At 41.7% G+C, this 11,584-nt stretch overlaps 1 protein-coding gene across 4 annotated transcripts in view; it reads right to left on the reverse strand.

Moving 5' to 3' along the window:
* SLC35F4 (solute carrier family 35 member F4) overlaps positions 1-11,584 on the reverse strand; it is a 157,176-nt gene that overhangs the window by 15,398 nt on the left and 130,194 nt on the right. For 2 of the 4 annotated variants that reach the window (XM_042446532.1, XM_042446533.1), the window contains exons 2-3: positions 7,794-7,982; positions 880-1,177 (exon numbers count right to left, since the gene is read on the reverse strand). In XM_042446532.1, the coding sequence (XP_042302466.1) occupies positions 880-1,177; positions 7,794-7,982 (487 nt within the window). The remainder of the gene's footprint in view (positions 1-879; positions 1,178-7,793; positions 7,983-11,584) is intronic. The other 2 variants (XM_042446535.1, XM_042446536.1) reach the window with 1 other exon arrangement.

Consider the following 11,584-nt stretch of genomic DNA (forward strand, 5'->3'; position numbering starts at 1 on the left):
GTATTACTGTATCATATATTTTTTTAAAACAAAATGTCATAATGCCTTCTTTTTCTTTGCTCATTTGGGAGGAATGAGGAATTCCTCCTAACTTTGCAGTTTGCACGACAGGGATGCCGTCTGTCAAACCAATTGGCACTTTTGCTTTAGAAGGCCTGATAATCTTTTATTTTTATAACACTCTTACAGTCAGTGGTAGCCACATGCTCAAATGCATATACAGTGGGGCCACTCTGTCAGCAGCCTAGCCACCCACAGATTGGAGCTCCCATAGAACATCCCACCTCATAATAGTAAATGATAAAGCACCGACATGGGTATGCTCACATCACCGCCCATTGACTAATATGGGCTTGAGCTCCCATGTTTAAACTGCTGCAAATGAGCAGCCCTTTAAGATTTCTAGCAGAAACTTTTGTCACCACCATCCATGCTAGTCTCCTGCCAATGCTACTTTTTCGCAAGAGATGCCAGGAGACTTGAACCTGAGGCCTTCTTCATGCAGGTTCTACCACTGAGCAGTGATATTCTTCCTCCAAAGGTATGCTTTCCAGATACCATTGAAGAGGAAGGTGAATGCTCATGCACAAGTTCTTTCAGCTACTTTTTTTAACTTATATTGCTAAGCGCTTTGGGTCCCATATCAGAAAAAAGGAAGAGTATAAATAAATTAATTAATCAATTAAACACTTTTAGAAGGTATTGTAAACACTAAGGCGAGGCAGTGGGTTATGCAGAGCAAAAAACAGAAAACAGTAGCCAAAGAAACATTAAATATGACATGACCCATATTGCAACTCTAGAAACTTGAGCATGTTTTCAGGAGAGTATTGTTACAAATATGTCAAAAGGCACTGTCAGTATCATTAAAAGGCCTACCTGAATTTTTTGATTGGCGATTGCTTTTCTTGTGCGGTTGCAAGGTGCCCCGAGTAATAAACAGGAAAAAACATAATGTTCCAGTTTGTGGAAAACCAAGTCATGAATAGCGGATAGTCAAAGTTCTTGTATGTGATTTTGACAATCTGCGTTGTTCCAACCCAGGAGGATGACACGGACAAAATAATCAGAAATCCCCAGACGATCTTGAGAAACGTGGACGTACAAGACTCACACCTGGTCTGCGGGTGGTTCTCTTGGCTGGTGTTTTCACCATGAGCTTGAGTCCCTTCTTCTCCTACAATGAAAGGCATCAGAGTCTGTTAACAGAACCAAGACCAACATGGACACAGGCATAACTCAGTAAATCATGTAGGTGTGTTCCTACACATTATCTTTTTTAATGGAAACTTTGCTACAAGAAATAACATGGAAAGATGAGCATATAGGAATAGCAATTTTGTAGTTCCTATACCACAAAAACAAGAGCACTTCAACATGTTTCAGCAAACTTTTTATCCATAACAATGTGTACATAGCAAATGAAAGAAGCAGGTCAGGAGACCATGGAATCATAGAGTTGTAAGAGACCCCAAGGGCTATCCATTTTGGGAATCCCATTTTGGGAGAAAGGCGGGATGTAAATTCCCTAAATAAATAACTAAATCCAACCTTATTCTGCCATGCAGAAGACATAATCAAAGCATTCCTGACAGATGGCCATCTAGCCTCTTAAAAACCTCCAAAGAAAAGACTCCACCACAATTCAAGGAAGCATCTTCCACTGTTCAACAGCTCTTACTGTCAAGAAGTTCTTTCTAAAGTTTAGGTGGAATCTCTTTTCCTGTAGCTTGAATCTATTGCTCCATGCCCTAGTCTCTGGAGCAGCAGAAAACAAGCTTGCTCCATCCTCAATATGACATCCTTTCAAATATTTAAACATGGCTTTCATGTCACCTCTTAACTTTCTCTTCTCCAGGCTAAACATATCCAATTCACTTGACAACTTCTTTCAAAATGTATCCAGGGATGACTTTTCCTTTCCCAGGCCTCCACTGTGTGGTTTCTATTTTGATGGCCAAACCTATAGATCAATGCTTTTTTAACATGCTGGATGAGGAGGGAGGTGTACCTGTTGCAGGGTCAGGATCAGCTACAGTAGAGAGAAGGCATGCTTTATTAGAAAAGATAATAATGCTAGGAAAGGTGGAGGAAAACAGAAAGAGAGGAAGGCCGCATGCTAGATGGATAGACTCTATTAAGGAGGCCACAGGTGCGAATTTACAGGACTTAAGCAGAGCAGTGGAGGTCAGGCAATCTTGGAGATGTCTCATCCACAGGGTCGCTGATGAGCTGGTGAGTACATGTGAGTTGATGTGTATCAAATTGCTTAGTATTCAAAATGTAAGAAAGCTTTGTAAAATTGTATACCATATACTAAAGTCTTTCTTTGGGTGGAGAAGCCTCTCAATTGATTGAAGCTGCATAAGATCATATAAGGAACCTCTGAGATTCGTGACACAAGTGTTACAAAAGAGGGGAGGATCATTTTTCCAGGTCCTCCTCCTCTCCCCTTAACAACTGGAACTATTAAGTCACTAGGAATAAATTCCAGTATTCTACATCAGCTAGACAGTTAAATATGCAAAACTGAGCAGCATTTCTTGGCACAATCCCCATCCTGGCCCATCTTAAGAGCCAACAGCAGCATCAGATGAAGGAGCTGCAAGGAAGATTACGTTTCCACATCCACTTTTACCAGGGATTAAGGCTGTGACAAAGACTTGCAACAACAGTACGGCTTTTGAGGGTCACAGCCTCACTTGCTGGTAGGAGGGAGCTGGAAACATCCTCCTTCTTGAATCCCAATTAGAACCTGAACTGACCATCTTCACTCAGTTTTTAAGTGAAGTGGTTTTTAAGAGGGGCTGGAGCAGCATTTATGCAAATTTACGGTAGGGCTACTGTAAGTTGCTGAAAACAGACCAGTGAGTCTCAGTTCAAAGGTGTTACAAGATCTCTCTACGTACTAATTCTACAAACTAACACTGCTATATCTTTGACTTCTGAAAACAAACCAGTTACAGAACCGTAACTCTAGGGGCTTGTCCCCACTATGATGTAAAGCAAATTGCAGATTGATTTATATGCTCCCTTGCAGCGACACCTTTGGCATTACCCAAGATGTTACACTGCTGGTAAAGCTTCTAACCCCACTTCCCCACGCTATATATACTACAGGAAGATCCCATCTTGATTGGATCCAGCCTATTCCCACTATGATTTAAAGTGAATTGCTGATCAGGTTATATGACCATCGTTTCCATTTAAAACCAGTTCTGACCCTACTTTGATCAATTTCTGTCACAATAAAGTGAGGCAAATGCAATAAATCTGGTTTTTCCAGACACTAGTTTCCTAGCAGTTCTTTTGAAAAGAATAAATTTCGAAACGTGCTGAACAAACAAATGGGAACGATTTCTCACCTCCGTCCTTTAATCCCTTTCTCACCTCTGTCCTTTAATCTCTGTCCAGCATTCAGCTGCACGCATTATCACTTCCACCCACCTCTCTGACCACATCTCTCCTGTGTTGGCATCCCTCCACTGGCTCCCTCTCCCTTTCCGCATTCAGTATAAGCTCCTGCTGTCGACATTCAAAGCCCTCCATGGACTGGCCCCTCCTTACTTATCAGACCTTCTTTCTCCTCACCTTCCCATTAGGGCCCTCCGTTCTGGTAGTCAAGGTCTGCTGTCTCAGCCCAGGATTTCCTCTGCCCCATCCCGGATTCGCCCCTTTTCACTCGCTGCCCCTCACTCCTGGAACCTTCTCCCCCCGCGAGCAAGAGCCATCACTTCTTTAACCAGCTTCAAAATGGAATTGAAAACCATACTGTTCAGAGAAGCCTTCCCAGGCATTGCATAATTGTTGCTTACTAACTGATGTTCTTTTGGTACCTGTTTATCAAACCATTTCCTGTATTGCTATGTACTGTATATGTATTATCCTACTTGAGAGTACGTATTTTCCCTGGATGAAGATTAACCTTCCATTATGAAGCCAAGCCCTCCCTCCAGTCCATCTGCCTTGGTCCAGGCCTTGGAGGTAGAGAGGAACTGCTGGACCTCTTACCCTTTCCCTCCACCACTCCCTTCTCCTTCTGTGTCATGTCTTTTTAGATTGTAAGCCCGAGGGCTGTGTAAATTTACAGCGCTTCATAAATAAAGGTTAATAATAATCATCATCATCATCATCATCATCATCATCATCATCATCATCATCATCATCTGAATCTCATCATTCTGGAGGGGATGGACTAATGGTAGAGGGGTGTTTATCATCCCTGCTCAGTTTGTGGTAGATCCACCATCCCCCCCCCCAGAGTTGTCTTTGTACTTGTGGTGTGACCTATGGGCACATGATTTTTTTAAAGATTCAATTCAATGATTTTGCAACTACTTGCAATCAGTGAGGCAAGTAGTTGCAAAACCACTGAATCGAATCTTCTATCAATTTATTTTAAATATATATGGCCCGGTACAGACAGTGCACCCATGATGTGCTAGGGTTGCTCAAGGGCAGGGCATGCACACGCCCCACAACCCTAGCACATCACGGGTGTGCCGCAGCTGCACAGTGCTGTACAGAGGGCGCGCACAGCAATGATGTTGCAGCTGTGCCACATCCAAACAACACGGCACAGCTGTGACGTCACCACGATGTCTCTGGCATTTTGTGACATTGCAGTGGTGCTGCAAAAAGAAGTTGCTTCCGGGCGCTCCTTTTTTTCTGCACAGCAGTGCCACGCAATTTGGTTGTTACAGTGCTGCTGCGGAACAAAGAGAGGCACCTCCCCGGTGCCTCTTTTTGGTGCTCTGTACCGTATCTATAGTTCCTAAGACAGGTTGCCCGGGCTGCCGCTTATGTCACTGATGATGCACAAATGATTGGCATACATTTTTAAGCGGCGCAAAATAGTTGGGATGACAATCATGCCAAAAAAGAAGTGATTACAAGGGGATAATGAAAAGATCTGCTTTCATAGTGGGAATGACGGACCTTTTGGAATTGATTTACCAACACGGAGCAAAGGCGAATCAAAAACCGGTTTAAATGTAAGTGGGAATGAGCCCCTGGTTACAAATCTATAACTGCAGTACTGAATGTTATCCAGGGACTTTATCCTCCCTATGTCAATTGGCTTGGAGAGCCAATTTGTTCAGCTTGCTAGAATTTTCCAAGACAATCATTGCTTCCCCTCTTCCACCCCCTTTTCACTACTAAGAAAAATACTTAAAGGGATGGGTTATTTCTGTCATGATTTTCCACCTTTATTTTTATTCCAAGACAATGACTTGAAAAGTTACTTTGTTGGATTAGAACTCTCACAGTCTGCTAGTCAGAATGGCCTCTCTTTTAAAGTTACAACATTACAATATAGCAAAGAATGACTGAATTTGACTGCCAGCCCCAACCAGAATAGACATTAGTGCAGTGGGATTTACCTATGTGCTGACTCATTGTTCAGTAACACACCTAATGTATCTACTCTAGAAGGAACTAACCAAGGGGATTCATGCCTGTATCCACACACAGCCTGCAGAAAATACCTCCTCTGCATCCTACTAGTAGAGTGCATGGAAGGGTCTTCTTGGTTGCTGCACCTAAACATAAATCATATGTATCATATGATCATATAAATAAAGTAAATAAATAAAAATAAGCTTAATCACTCAGGTCTGTGACTCAGGTCTGTCCCATGCCTTCTTTTGTTAGCCTGCCTCTTCCGACAGGCATTTGATCTCTCCATCTGCCAAATTTTAAATCTGATGATGTTTTAATCTCCTTGTAATTTAGCTGAATGTGCAAATATTTTATCTTTTCATTGCTGGAATAGGTTTGTGTATTTTATTCTGCCATTTTGGAAGCTGCCTTCAGACAAAATAACCAAAGGAGGAGCCAGCTGCAAGATTCAGGTACTTCAGTAAACTGTTTTCTAGAAAACCTTGATGGGTCTCTTCAGCATGCCAGTGAAGAGATTCATGTAGTTCTGACTGTCTCCATACTATGTAATTCAAACAGAATTAGTGCTCATCCCCTCTTCTGAGTGAACCCCAATGTGGATTGTAGTAATCTGAATGAAGAGGAAGTGGGAATCATTATCAGAGTGTTCTCTAAGGGAATCCACGATAGCCAAATAGGTTTAAAATTTAAGTGTGAATCAAGGGCACAGCTATGGTGGGGACAAAATGAGGGCATTCCCCTCCAAATAAGAATTTTGCCCTCCCCCTATGACATTTTCCTTCAGTCCTCCTATTTCTAGCATTACAATTGGGATGAGCAAGCTAAAGTGGAAAGGAATGGGGCATTTTGAGTCAGTGTTTTACTCAGGAAATAAAAAAAAACTAAGAAAAAATGGGGTAGCATTTCTAGTGAGGAGAGTGTAGCAAAATCAGTCAAGGGATATAATGCAAAGTCTGATCAAATCGTATCAACAGACCTCAGAGAAAACCCACAACCATAATCCAAGTTTATGCTCCAACCACAGAGGCAGAAGAGGAAGAAACTGAAAGATTCTGTACTGGAGTCCAGGAGGAAATTGATCACACAGCAAAATAGGACATGGTGATCATCATATATCATTGGAACACAAAAGTAAGAACCAGAGCAGACACAGATACTGCAGCAGAATTTGGCCTAGGTTCAAGAAAAGAAGTAGGAGAGTGACTGCTTGAATTGCAAGGTCAACAGTTTGTTCATTGCAAGCATATTCTTCTGGCAACCAAATAGGCAACTGTATACATGGACATCACCTGTCTATAAGTGATATGTTTTAATAATGTAATAGTTTAATTCTATTTTAATGCTCACTTTTGTATGTTTTATTTGTATTGTTCTTTTAAATGGTAAGCCACTTTGAGTCCCAATTTTGGGGGGAAAGTGGGATATAAATATAATCATCATCATCAACTTAAAGACTTCAGTTGAACATTTAGAAATACAGTTTAGGCATCCAAAGAAAAGGGGCAGACAAAGTGACCAGGGAATGTGAACACAGCCAATATAGGTTTTTCAAGGTCTCATTTTCTAGAATATTAGAAATTTGAGGAATGAAGGAAAGTGTCATGGAGGGCAGAATTTTTATTTGGAGTGGCAATAACCTCATCTCTCCCTGCCCCCAATAGCTATCCTCCTAGTATAGATGAGGTCCGAAACCCCATCTAAAGTCACATCGACACTAACATAAATTACAGATTGTTTCACAGTTTTCCAGAAAGTCACCTTTGAATCTACTGATCTTAGGAGCATGTGGTTCTCTGAAGACTAATTTCTTAGATTCTTTCTGGGGACAAACTACTCTAAATCTCCACTGCCATGATGTTCTTCAGCATCTCCACTTGGGCTGTTCTCCTCCCATCTACAATTCAGAGGCGATCCCTTGGAGTTCTACAGAAGACAGAAGAAGAGAAGCAATCCTGTTTCTTCAGCTGTGACACCAGCTGTGACTTTCATAGGGAAAGGGAGCGAGGGTGGAAATCATGTTTGAAGAAAGGTTTTTACACCTTCCTTAGCGTATTCCTGGTCATCCAGATTTGACTTTTTGTGAGCATCAGTGAGTGGCTCTTCTGCCAGTGTTTTCTGTTCTTCCTCTTTAATTCATGGCTTGAATGAAATGAAGGACTGATGTTTTTGACAGCCCATGGTTTTCTGTGGGGTTTTCAGGCTACAGTTGCCAACCACAGTTGCAGGCAAAACATCAAGAATAAATTCTTCCAGAAAGTAGCTACATAGCCCCAAAAACACACAGAAAACTATATCATTCATTGTTTGGCAGAACATTGGAAAGCCTTTGGCTTCACCTGAGGCTCAAAGGGGAGTCATGACACCTAGGAAGCCCGCTATCATATGCCTACCTGATCTGTTCTGCCTCTCTCCTCTGCCGTGCCGACAAAATCCAGAGGGACTCCGACTCTGCAGCTCTAGAATGGGAGCAGCAGAATCTTCAGCAGCGGAGAAAGGGGAATGCTGCCTGCGGATGCCACGCTGCGTACCGGGGCAGTTGGCTCCTGGCTTGCATCGGACGACAGAGGATTGGGAGGCACCTAAGGAGAAAGAGGTTGCATCAGTTTGGTGGGTATTTGTTTATTCAATTTGGAGGGGGCTGAATCATATTTTTGGATTGCAACCAGTGAGAGATGGCAGCTTCCAAGTCAGTGAGGCATTTAAGTCACTTTGGTTTTTATAAAAGAGTTCTCCAGGATGCTGAATTTATGCAGCACCTTGGACAGCTCTTTCATAAACCTGAATGTGGATCAGCCATTCCACTGGCATGGAAGCCACCAGCCATTACTGACTGCCATTCCCCAAAACTCCCAGCCAATATGGGCAACAGCCACATGTTATTACTGAGTTTCTCTGCAACTTGGGCTTCTTCAGTACAAGATCCATTCAGCCAAATAATTTGATTTGCTAAGCCCAATGGCCATTTTGGCTAGGAAATTTTGGAAACAGTAGTCCAAAAAAAATTTTCCCCCAAACTTTGGTGCTGGTGTATTAAAACATCCTGAAACTATGCATGTATGTATATATTTGCAGCATCCACCTGAAAGTAAAACAACTTACTGGAGGAAAGTTGGGGGAGACAGAAAAAGCATGTTGCAAGAACTAAATGTCAAAAATTAAGTTCTTCATCTCAGCAATAAAGTGTCATATTATGACCACTCAAGGTCCAAGAAACCACAATTTCAACAATCATGCTATCATTTGTCCTCTCTCTAACAATGGAGCAAAGCAGAGGTGAATCCCTGTAAATGCATGCAATTGTTACTATGTGACTGACCATACACACTAAAGCCTCTCTGCACATGTGCAACCAGGGAACAAAAGAATGTGTTTCACAATAGCCCACTCAATTGGTTTTTGAAGATCTTTCTAATTAGACAAGTAAATCTTGCTGTGGATATACTGATCACATTTCAGGAATGCATCCCAGCCAGGGTGCAATTTGAGCTCAGGACTAGGCATTTTATTTCAACATTAGGGATCAGTCTTGGAACATGTCACAGTAAAGCATAAAGTGCTCCTGAGCATGTGCAAATGTCCCTTCTCCTCATATCTGGGCAACCTCACACACATCTGAAATTTAGACTTCCATGAGGGAGTCTTAGCAATATATTCCGTGAAGCAGTAATGATCCACATTGGCACTCATATTGGCTCATGCCGCCTTATACAAAAGGAAGCAAGAATGACAAGACATGAATCCATGGTGGTTCAACTAGAAAACATCTTCCCATAATCTTCTCTTGGTCGCCATTTTGACTCATGCCTATTGTCCATGTTTCCACATGGAACAGGACTTCACAGAAGCCTTTGTCAGATTTGTGACCTCTCTCTGAAACTGGTCTGACTATTTTCTTCCCTTGAAAACTGAATCCTTCAAGATGCATGTAGAGGCAGCCTAGGATTTCCTAATCTTCCATTGTGGTTGTCTTCTTATCTTAGCGAATGTGCTTCAAGCCTTGTGGAACGTGTCAGATCATAGTCCAGCTTGTATATGTAACCTGATTATGATCTCTTGCTTATGCAGACAGAAAGTCTGAAGCTGAGGAAAGCATCATCTCATGTTCCAAAGCAAAAAGTTGCAGAGGCATAAGAAAAACCAGTAGATACCAGAGCACAATGATATATATCTGAAGCACACCAAATATCCAGTTCAGATCTCAATGCATCTATCCAACAGAGCTTAGGAAAGTTCCTTCTTTGAACTACAACCCCCAGGATTCCCCAACCCAGCCTGGTCATTTGAATAATTCTGGGAGATGTTATCCAAAATAGTAACTGTCCCTAGCTCTGCTATCTGTGCTTGCTAAGGAGGAGAAAGCCCCACTGAACACAGAAAACTTTATTTCTGCGTCTCCATGCATGTAAACAGGTTATGGGCCCATAATACATAACATTTACATATTGAAAAAAATATTTTTTTAGAATTTACACAGACAAATCAATGCCTACCAGCCAATCCATAAATAAATAAATAAATAAAATTTTTATTTATACCCCGCCCTTCCAAACGATCAGGGCGGCTTACAAAATGCACCGAAGTGCAAACAGCATACAGATTAAAAACACATATAAACAACAATCCTTAAAAACAATAAAAAAAACCCCTAGCCCAACCTCACGGCCACGAGAGAGGAGGGAGGCCCACAGGATATTTAGTCGGGGAATGCCTGATTAAATAGGAAGGTTTTGAGACCCTTCCTAAATTGGGCCAGGGTGGTAGATGAGCGGAGCTCCATGGGCAGCGTATTCCAAAGGGCTGGGGCAGCTGTGGAAAAGGATCTTCTGGCAGTAACAGCCAACCTAGCCCCATATATTCAATACAGTCATCTCTCTCTCTGGCTTTGCTTCATGAACTAAGATTCAGGAAGGACTCATCCCGCGCTTTGTACAAGGGCATTGGTGACTAAAAAAAAAGTCATATACAAATATTATAAAATCACCTAGAAATGACAGCTGACAATCCAAATTGCAATTATGGATTCATAACCTAGAGTACTCAGTAATTCCATGGCTTCCCAGTCATGGCACTGTTGCCACTGTAAGAGTCAACAGCCACAGTGAACAACGGAGTTCAGCTGGTGACTGAGGGCTGCAGGAGGATGGTGTTTCCAATCACAGAGGCTGAAGCAGAATTTCTCTCATAATTGTACCCTTTCTTGTTAGAAGGAGAGGGCTGGACATATCCTCCTGCCACTCTCCATATGTCAGTTGAACAGACCTCCATCACTTGATGCGACTGCTGCCTTATTGAGATAGGTTTAGGCTAGGAGATGCCACATTAGTTAGCTAAGTAGGCAATAACAGCTATCAGTAAATCAACAACAATGGCAATAGCAGTTTCATTTATATACCACTTCATATCACACTAAGCAGTCTCTAAGCAGTTTACAACTGTAAGCTAATTGCCCCCAACAAACTGCGTATTCATTTTATTGACCTCAGAAGGATGTAAGGCTGAGTCGACCCTGAGCCCCTGGCTGGGATTGAACTGAAAACCTTGTGGTTTGTGAGTGAGTGGCTGCAGTACTGGCATTTAACCACTGTGCCACCAGGGTTCCTATTAATCTATCTACCCATCCATCCATCTATCTAATCTATTTATAACTAATGTCTATTATTAGTTGCTCTAATTCTATAATACATTAATATCTCCATGATCCCCCTGTACACTCAGGTCCTCTGAGGGACATTGACTTCAACCATGTCAGGACTACACTGGCAATTGTCAGACAAAGGATCTTTTCATCAGCTACCTCTAGACTGTGGAATGGTTTGCCAGGAGAGACTTGACAGCTAAACATGCCATGTGACTTAAAAACCTAGTATTAAAGACCAAATATAAAATATGGATTTGAAATTGGTATTTTTTCAATTTTCTGTTTGGATGGTTTTAATGTGTCCTATGTTTACGTGTGTTAGCATAGAATCGTAGAATCGTAGAGTTGGAAGAGACCACAAGGGCCATCCAGTCCAACCCCCCTGCCATGCAGGAAATCACAATCAAAGCATCCCCGACAGACATATGTGTTTAAATGATTTTACGCGTTTTAATCTAAGTTGTAATCAACCTCAAGCTTTGGAGAGAGGATGATAATAATAATAATAATAATAATAATAATAATAATAATAATAATAATAAT

Source organism: Sceloporus undulatus, chromosome 1 (genome assembly GCF_019175285.1).
Source record: "Sceloporus undulatus isolate JIND9_A2432 ecotype Alabama chromosome 1, SceUnd_v1.1, whole genome shotgun sequence".
NCBI classification, from domain to species: Eukaryota; Metazoa; Chordata; class Lepidosauria; order Squamata; family Phrynosomatidae; genus Sceloporus; species Sceloporus undulatus.